Raw genomic sequence first — 10,391 nt, forward strand, 5'->3', positions numbered from 1 at the left:
TATGGTGCATAAACCAAGAGGACAATAATATTGCATCTCTATCATTCCCAGCGGTAACGGAGCCATTTCAACTGTCTGATGTATGAGCACACACAGGGCCCGGTTACATGCTGAGAGTTATTGTTAGAAGCCAGTTGCACGGTGATATGCAAATACCGGTAGTGTGGTTAGCTGCCAGCTGTTAGAGTAACTACATTCCGGGCGCTAGGAAGGGGATCTATTCATGGGAGCAATGACTGACGAGTCTATGCCTCACCAGTGATTAGAAGGCCGGCCAGAGTGAAGCTCTGATTGCCTGGTGATCCTCTGTATCCTCTGAGCATTGTAAGACCGCCGATAGTGGCATGGACTATGCCAGGAAAGTCTACAATGAGCGGAAGCTCTACAGCAATGATTAAGCTTACACCTGAGTGGCAGCTCATTTATGCAGGCCTTGACTAAGGGTAGTTGTCTTGGGTATCAGAAATACCTGCTGACGCTTAGAGAAAAGCAGGGTAGCGGTGGTATTGTTTCCCTGATCAAGGAAAAGCTTCACCAGAACTTAGTAAGGAATTAGCAGCAGAGATTAGAAGCCTTCGAAGTATAAGTACTCAGGTTCATTCTCACCATTCAGTCCTTTTCTCTCGAGTCTTCATCAGAAAGAAATATCAAGTTCTTATCGGTAGCAGAGATTTTAAAGGTTATTGAGTTCTAGTGATAGTATCTTTGAAGAATCCGCAACCTGATTGTCTATCTTGCATGGCCGTCTCTATTCTATCCTATTTTATTTCTCTTAGAAGAGACCCCCATTACACCAGCTCCATGGCAACCACCCACACCAAATAATTTTGAGCACAACAACCACACAAGATATTATTCTCTCCTTCGGGAATGTAGTAAATAAGATGTAGCTTAACAATATAGAACCCTGAAAATAATTTTACATTAAATAGACAATGATTTATAGCCTTTTTAACAATGAAAATGCAAATCCTATCACTATTTGTGTATTTAAAAATTCATTTTAAATTTTCTATATACTTTTAAGCTAATCGACTATTACCTCCCAAAATTACGAATTTAACTCTTGAAAACTGGTTGTGTTGTTGCGTACCAGCTTTGGGTGCGTAAAGGTGTAGTTGAGGTATGGTGTGGTGAGATTGAGGTTGCAGTTACCCTACTGCCAAGCCTGTTCCACTTTGTGATTGCTTGGCGCATTTTACATACTAAAATACCGAATTTCAAGCTTGAATAACTTTTTAACCAGGAGAGATATCAAAAATCTGGTTGGTAAAATTCTTCTTCATTACTAGTACTTCAATTTTACCAACCGGATTTTTCATAATTTGTTTCGTTGGAAAGTTATTCAACCTCGACCTCGCCCCAATTTTTTGACTACCTTTATGATTGGGCGCACCATACTCTATGTACCATGTAGGTACTTATATGTGTATACACGGATAGTACTCTACATTTACTACACATATATGCATGCGCATGTGCATGTAATTTTGTGTTTTCAAGTAGAGTACATGTAGCTCACCTTGAATATAACTGAATTTTAAACTGAACGACTCTCTATATACATGTACGTACATGCATGTAGTACGGGGAGCCAAGTCGCTTTTTTGTGATCTCAAGCTCAACACAAAGTACTGGAGCCATGATCGACATGGCAGGTGTGCCTGGGTAGATCTTGGAAAATTTGGCCTTCGAAAGCTTATAATCCTCTACATGCAACATAGAGGGGCACCCTACTCTCACCAGGACCCCGCCTCTCACTTTTATATTTCTATTTACATCTTCCACAACAGCAGTTTCAAATCTTTCATAGTGAATATCGCAATCAAAGAGAATGCCTTTAATTCAGGTTGCTGATGAATGTCAACATGACTATCAAAATCCAAAGCATGAAGGGGAACCAAAATATTGTCATCCCTGTGAGGCGGTATATTGCGATAGTTGTTACGAAGCTCAGCGGATCCACAGCAAACAGACCGAGAGGCACAAGACTCATGAGAGAACTGACTTAGAGGTGGCAAGATTTGTCCTTCGGTTGTTCAATACCTACGTTCCTCGTATCGAAGATCGTCAGCAGCAACATGAAGATGCATATCCCTCGAAATGGTTCGGGGTCCATTTAGAAACCCCAACAAAACCGTCGTTGCACGTCTTCGGAGCTCTTGCTACTCTTTTGAAAGAGTCTCAGCTTCCTCCCTTCCAACATTATCCTTCTTTAGTATCTTTCGTTGGAGATACTGGAGCTGGAAAAAGCACATTAATCAATGGGATTACCAAGGTAAATGTTCTTAGCACTAGAACCCATTGCATAGATGCTGAATAAGATACAGCTGGTAGCGTTTATAAACAAAGGAGAGACCAACACGGATTCCCCTCAGTCGGAGGCCATCGACACTTTATCTCCGGTTATGGGAACGACCACCGACCAATGTGTCCCCACCAGCGGCGATGTACATTTATTCTGCGATCCGGTGACCCGCGACACCAAATACCCCATGTACTATGCCGACTGCGAAGGGATGAATGGCGGCGAGAATGTCCCAATTGCTGAAAAGTGTCTAGGGAGTAAGACACTTCAGAGGATGCGGGATTTGTACGTGGAGAAGCGAAGAGCAATGCCTCCTCCTATAACCCGCGGTTCGGCGGTAAAGACGCTCTACCCTAGGATTCTATTTCCTTTCTCAGACGTTGTGTGCTTTGTTACACGGAACGCAAGGTACATACATCATATAACACCTTGAAATGATGAATTCAAATAACTTATAATTATAGGAACTTCGAGAAACACCTAGAAAAACTACTCCTTTGGGCAAATAAGGCCATTGATATGTCTACCAATCAACCTCTACTTCCTCACGCGGTTATTATAATCAATGTCTTCGAACCGGAGGTATCAGAGGCTGTCTTTATAAATTAATGGTACCAGGTGAATCCAACAGCTAATTGTATTTTATTTAGACTTCGTCTGATGATGATGGCTTCCACGACTGGTGGAATCATGACAAAGTCACAACGGAGTTTCTAAGGTTGCACCAAAATTTGGTCGATAATGACTCCTCAATAATAGGACAGATGGCGAATAAGTGGAGAAACCAGAGTGGGCGGGAAATCAAGACTCTTCGACATCTGATAAGATGCTACTACTCCGACTTTAAGGTTATATGTATACCTGATATGAAGAATGATAAACTTTCACTTACAATGACGCAATATGTAGAGCTTCAGAAGGTGCTGACAAGGTTTTCGAAGCAAGCTCGAGGAACCAGGAAAAGGCTCGGTTTTTTGATGTCTGGTGAAACTCTAGAGAGATATTTTGGTATGGCTTTTGACCATTTCGCGGCCTCTCCCAGTAAAGCTTTCAACTTTCTATCTGCTGCTTTACTACGTAATCCGGTTACACAGACACTCAAAGACCATATATGCAATCTAGCCGTACAATTCATGAAGGTTTACCCGAAGAAAACGGGAAATGAAATATTCTCCGAGCTAGGGATGTGGGTTGGATCTTGCATTTTCTTAGATTCCCACCGACTAGACCTACCAAGTAACGGTATCTGATCCTCTCTTTTATCAATGGCGAATTTTTTATAGCTATATCCCAGCTTAGGAAACCTTTGAGTTTCTTCTTTTAAGGGTGTGTCCTTCTTACAACCGCTCCTGGGATACCCAAAACTCCTACGCTCCCCATAGTTTCTATATCCTGGCAATTATGTTGCACTGCATGTAAGCTATCGATTCCCGAGCGGCTGGCTTAATTCTACCACGATCGGTGCGGGAGGTTACCGGCTAGATACACCTCAAAATCATTGTTTTATGCATTTGCTTTCATACAAGATTCCACCTTATATAATTCCACCAATACCATCATAAGACCTTCCTATAATCTTTGGCTAATCTTATCAAATTTAATTTAAATAGAGGTGGCGGAAGTTATGCTCAAACGATATCAACATTTTTGCACAACAGCACAGTCAGAATTTTACGATCAAAAATGGCCTTGCGAAGCGATGGACAAATACCATAACCGATGCGTCAATCTCAAGTCTACTCACGATTCAAAGAATCACCAAAATAGTGAGGGAAAGATATTTAGCGCAACAGACCCAAACTACAGGCTGGAATTTAAATCATCCTTCGAAACACCGGAGGACAAAAAACTGGCTGAGGAGTCTTTCTTAGAAGCCATTAAAAAGTCATTGGAGAGATGTATCAAGACGAATTATAAAAAACGTACGAGAGCAAAGGAAACACGCGAGGATCATATCACTATCAGGGAGATCGCCGCGGACATCCACATGTCTACATTTGAGACCCTTCGCAGGACTACATGTAATGGAATCAGTGTCTTTGTTAGCCATAGATCATGTTGCTGCTGCCTGACATCTATTCCGGCTCACAAGTTGTTCTGTGGTCATGTTATCTGTCAGGCTTGTCTTGAAGACTATTCGAGCAAGGGCGATCATTTTTGTTGTCTTGTGCTGAGAGCATGTCCACTCTGTGCCTCCAATAGAGGGCCTTCAAAATTTGAAATCAAGCCCCCAACAGCTGGACTGCGGATTTTATGTTTGGACGGGTGGGTTACCTGTGCACAGTGGGTTCATCTAATACGTCCCGATCACTAACCCACATTCAACTCGTTTAGCGGCGGGATAAGATCAATCATGCAGCTTCATATTCTTAAATATTTATTGAAGCTCATTGATTTAGATATACCCATAGAGAGGTATTTCGACTTGATGGTGGGTACAAGGTATGCTACCTCTTTTATCCTAATTTTGGTCCCTTGTCCCCAAGCGTTACTTTGATCGATGGCTTACTACTGCGGTACAACGGCCAAGCGGCGGAGGTATAATCGCCGCAGGAATAGGCCTCAGACAGTTTGATATTGACGAGGCGATTGGAGTATTCAAGAGATTGGCGAATACAGCGTTCATCAAACGACGAGGCGCCGAGATACCAATCATCGGACACTTGGTTGTGGCTCGCCATCATGGCCTTTATAAGACATTACCGCTGGAAAGCACATTGAAGGAGGTTTTCCGGGATACCCCGATTTTTGGGGCCAATCTTGACAGAAACCAAGAAATCGTAAGAAACTTGAAAGTGGCAGTTACGATGACATCTAACCGCCGTTCTTTCCTCGTCGGAAACTATAATCGACCTTCTCGCCAAAAGCTTTGCATAAAGAAGATGGAGAATGAATGCGTAGATTTACCTATAGAGGAGCCGTGGGCCATCGAGACTGGAAGCGAGCCTGGTACCGGTCCTAACGAAGTACTCAATATGAATAGTGAAAGGGGTGTACTTCCACTTAAGAAAAACACTAGTAATATACAACTCCTTCAGGATGACGGCTCAGCAAGCAGGGAAGATGAAGAAGACACGCATAGCATCGACACAGACATGTACAGCGAAGACGAAAGTAAACAACACTGCGAAGATGTTCCAAGAACATCACCTTCAGCTTCAGAAGCAAGTGACGACCGGTCTGTTTGGGATACAGATGCCGAATCTTTTGAGCCCTCCATGATCAAGGTTATAGAAAGTACTGATAATTCTCCAGACACTGGTGGGTTATATCTACTTCGTCCACTCTTTTGAAATTAAAGGTTCTGATACATATCTCTCCAGGTGATTATGTTTTTCTCAGGGGAGACAATATAGAAACAGAGTTGCAAGTTTGGGAAGCGTAGCGTACTCCCAGACCCCTGGCAGCTGCATTTTAAAGCGATTTGCTGATCATGATTTCTCCACGATGATAGAGCCCGGGCTACATCAGCAGCACCGGGGTATTTCAAGTCGTTTCTACACCCTGCAACTAAGTATGCCTTCGATGATGGTGCTCTAAAATGCAATAATCCTGTATTTATTGCAGACTGGGAAAGGAAGGCAATATGGCCGAATTTCTCAAAACAAGACCCCGATATCGTGCTTTCAATTGGAACAGGTTTTGATCCAAATCCGCCAGCTCCTGCAACCGAGAACTCAAAACCTGTGCCAAAGCGGGGTGTCAGGAGTTTTGCGAAAAAGCTTTGGAAAATCGGATCTGAAGCTGTATTGGAGGACATGAATTCGGAACTTATGTGGAATGACTTTATTAAAAGTATCGGACTCGAAGACATTGAGTGCGAAGGATTTGAAAGATATCAGAGACTCAATCCGCATCTCAAATCACCGATTCCACGACTAGATGCTATCGATCAACTTGAAAACTTAGAACAGGCTGTGAAAGAATATGTATCGAAAGATACTACAAAGCTCACTCTAATTTCGAATATGATGGTTGCATCGCTTTTTTACTTCGATTTCTGCGATGCCTTCATGGAAGTCACTCAAGATACATGCACATACCACTCGAAAGACGCAAACCTCACATGCAAAGGTAATCCCACTTGCGGATAGTTATTTGAGCTTCTAAAATACTAACACCTACAGGGCGGATAAAATGTCGGGTGGGATCAGTCGCACTATCACGGAAAATGGAAACCTATCGATGTAGGGGTGGGAAAAGTAGAGCGCTTTTCCTGATCGGTGAGAAATATAGGCCGATCGAGGAAATGGAAGAATTGAAAGCGGAAGTGAGCCCAGGAGATGGAACAAGATCACCTGAGAAGATATCTTATGATGTCAAATTTACCCTAAAGAACATCCATAGATATAAGGAGATATGCATTTTCCTCTCTCTTTGGGGGGACTATGGGAAACCAATTTGTATCAGTGGCTTTCCACGACTTCTCTCTTCCGAAGCAAGATGTGAGAACCACATCCGCTTGCCAACTATACATAAATATTCGTAGCTAATTTATACTAAATTTTTAGCTGTCCATCACAGACGGTCCACAAGACACGAGAGTATTCGGTTACCTGCACAACGCGAGCGCCGGAAAGTTTAGGCATTTCGACATTGATATTAAATTCGAGCTTAATTCGCGAAGATACGGGGTATTGGTTATGTATATGAACGGTAAATACCCGGGCATTAGCATTAGGTGAATAAGCTTAATTTGTAGGATATATTTGTAGTTCTATGCTGTTTCAAATCTATTTGGGTTTGACCAATAGCCCAATTGCAAGGCTTTGAGTAAGTCACTAGTTGACCAACTGCAAATCCAATTCCTCGTCTGTGTTAAAGATTATGAAGGTGTAAAGTTGGACTGGCTTTAGAGGTTCTTGGAATTAGTGAAATGACTGAAATGACAAAGTTAGCTGGTAGAAAGCTAATATAAACCATCTAATCAGAGCAGATTGAAGGTACACTAATGCGTGGACAATAATATATAACCCATCCTTCTGTACCCTCTTACTGTAAAGATTAGATTTCGTTCCTCAGATATGTACCCGCATAGCCCACCACACTCCGGTGTAAAGGATTGTGTCGCTAAGCGTAGAATAAATGCCATACCACAAGTGCAAGTGTTCTGCGCGTGGCAGTAAACCAGGCTTTGCAACCCTCTTGTAGTGAGGCTCTGCGGCTCTGCGGCTCTGCGGCTCCTCCCGAGTGTCGCTAGGCTTGTTCTGCTTAGATTGTTACCCCGCAATTACCCCACATGTGTGTAAGAGCCTCAATCGCCCTAACCAAATCTCGAAAATTATGATCAACACTATGTACCGCAACGAAGCATAGCCGAACCCGCAAGCGACGGAAATATGACGACCAGCAGTCCCAGATACTGCCACCCGCACGTAGAGTACAAAGCATGATCCTCTTCCCGTAGTACATACTACTAGGGGTGTGCCACCTCGCGACCGCGAGTTGTTGCATTATGAGTATCTATGAGTATTAAATATTGATATTGATGGAGGTTACAAACAGCGGCGGAGGGAGGACACCTAGATGTTGTGAATCGGTTACTGGATACAAATGCCACTATCAATGCTCCTCCGGCGAAAGAACACGGGCTAACGGCCCTGCAAGCTGCCGCAGGTGGAGGTTTTCTCTCCGTGGTACAATCGTTGCTACAGAGTGGGGCAGATGTAGGTGGAGGTTTGTCCGGCTGTCGCGGGAGAACAGCACTACAAGCTGCGGCAGAGGGTGGCCATATGAATCTGGTCAATCTACTATTAGATCAAGGGGCCGTTTTGAACTCTGGGCCCGCCAGAAAGAACGGGCGAACAGCACTACAAGCTGCGGCAGAAGGGGGCCATCTTGACGTTGTTAAGAGATTGGTAGATTATGGAGCAGATGTTAATGAGTCGCCAGGAGATGAGGAGGGAAGAACAGCGTTACAGGCGGCAGCAGAGTGTGGACATTTGGGCGTGGTTGATGCATTGCTGAGATATGGGAGTCATGTGGATGCGGAGGCAGCGAAGCATGGAGGCCGCACAGCGGTGGAGGCCGCGGCTGAAAACGGCCACGTGGAGGTTCTAATTCAATTACTAAGAAATAGAATCGATCCAAAGTCAGGCGACTTGGCGAATGCGCTAAAATGTGCGGCAGAACGCGGTCATCTGGCGCTGGTCGCTATATTACTTGACCTTGGGGCCGATGACAATGCGCCCGCAGTGTACCCCGGCCGAACAGCACTACAGTCGGCGGCGGGAAGGGGCCACGCTGTCAATATCCTGCTCGCGAAAGGTGCCGACGTCAATGCCCGCCCCTCAGAGTTGTCCGGCCGAACGGCACTACAGGCGGCGGCGGCGGGGAGGGGCCACATCGATGTTTTTAATATCCTGCTCGCGAAGGGTGCCGACGTTAATGCACCCCCCGCCTGGTATGGCCGAACAACACTACAAGCGGCGGCGGAAGGGGCCCACATCGATGTTGTCAATATTCTGCTCGCGAAGGGTGCCGACGTCAATGCCCGCCCCTCAGAGTTGTCCGACCGAACAGCACTACATGCGGCAGCGGAAGGGGGCTACATCGATGTTGTCAATATTCTTCAGAAAGAGAAAGATCAATACTTGATTGTTCGATTATTGAGACGTAGCTATTTGGGTGTGGTGAGGCGAGCCCGGTGCTACGGTTTCTAGTGGAAGTGGGTTTTTCATGATCCGATAATCTTATCAGCGCTACTGTACTAACGGAACCCCAATTAGGACTAGCCCCCGCAACAATTCTACCGGAAACTGTAAGCCAGCGAGCAATACTAGTCTCGTACCCATCCCCTACTTAGCAGCAAGCTGCTCTCGCCAGCAGGGGGGTTGGGGACGAGCCTAGACCAATACCTAAGTAAGCCTGTATGCCGCATGGGTGTAGGACCAAGAGGAGCCACATGTGTACCGATTCAATGAGCTGTACCATCCAATTGCGCATGCCCTTTCCTCTCTTCATCTATGTTTCTCCTTCATCGTATTAGTCGCAATTCACCGAGATCTCTAACTTCCTTACAAAATATTTCACTATTTTACATTTCTTTTGAGTGTGGTCTTCATAACATGTCGATGTAATTAGAAACATTATCTCTTCTCCTTATCCTATGTTTCCTTCAGTCACAAGCATTTCTCGCTAATGGTAAACAAACCGCCACATGTAGTTCAAAATCGATCACCCCGATGGGAACGTAGCAGAATCATTTCATCGCACTCGGTCACCATCTGTCACTCATCACGCGAACTACTAAATACAAAGATGCCTCTGAGCACGTATGAGTGTGTTCGTTCATAGAATGTTGAAAACTGGGCATCCCGTCCGCTCTGCCATACATAACCAACATATCGCCTAGTCAGTACTGCGGTGGGTGACCACGTGGGAATCCTGGGTAACGAACTCATTCCTTTTACTTTTTGTGGTTAAGGATTATTCCTTTGATGATCGTGGTTACAGATGAGCGCGGTTAGTGATAGTGATTGCACTCCTCAAGTTCTCAGGCGCTGGGGTAGCGGGTAGGTTGAGGTACTCTTTTTCTGTCCTGGACCATGGTGTCGGGTCGTGCTTGTGGGGGACTGCACTCGTTCGCTATCACTCGACGAATCATTCAAGCTCACAGGGGACGAAGTTATAGCAAGCTGTAGGATCTCCAGGTTCCTTTTTTTTGATTTTACTAACCCTAACTCCTGTTCGCCAGACGATAGCGCCAAAAGAGGGCGACAACGGACGGCACAGGACAGCAAAGGACAGCAAGCAATTTTAGGGAGGAGGCAAGTACGTACTTGTACTCTACGGATTTCAACTAGCCAGGTGTCCCAACACGATGGTCTTTGCGGTCTTCCAAAGCTCGCCACCGAACGGACACTTCAACGTCTTTGTCGTGCGAATACTACACCGCCGCCGCCAGAAGGCCATGTAGATATCAATATGTATGTAGTTTTGTTAGTATAAACGAGCGCAGTGTCGCATTAAATTATAACAGCAGAACCATAGACACATTTCTATCTTCAAAGTTGCTCCTGATATGCGTCGTAGCCGCGCCAGATAAGACATGCGGCGGTGATATACTTACTTTATCTGTGGG

General features: G+C 44.8%; 1 protein-coding gene across 1 annotated transcript; it reads left to right on the forward strand.

Moving 5' to 3' along the window:
- Positions 1-1,868: 1,868 nt before the first annotated feature.
- H6S33_006828 (uncharacterized protein) lies at positions 1,869-9,042 on the forward strand (the record flags this gene model as incomplete). The annotated part of the gene is made up of 12 exons (XM_044838182.1): positions 1,869-1,919; positions 1,976-2,278; positions 2,331-2,593; positions 2,773-2,890; positions 2,959-3,156; positions 4,795-5,569; positions 5,632-5,689; positions 5,763-6,382; positions 6,436-6,578; positions 6,820-6,964; positions 7,814-8,907; positions 9,037-9,042. 12 exons carry the CDS (start codon positions 1,869-1,871, stop codon positions 9,040-9,042), a joined length of 3,774 nt encoding a protein of 1,257 aa, XP_044689646.1.
- Between the last annotated feature and the right edge of the window lie 1,349 nt (positions 9,043-10,391).

The sequence above is a fragment of the Morchella sextelata genome, assembly GCF_020137385.1.
Source record: "Morchella sextelata strain SCLS chromosome Unknown scls_21, whole genome shotgun sequence".
NCBI classification, from domain to species: domain Eukaryota; kingdom Fungi; phylum Ascomycota; class Pezizomycetes; order Pezizales; family Morchellaceae; genus Morchella; species Morchella sextelata.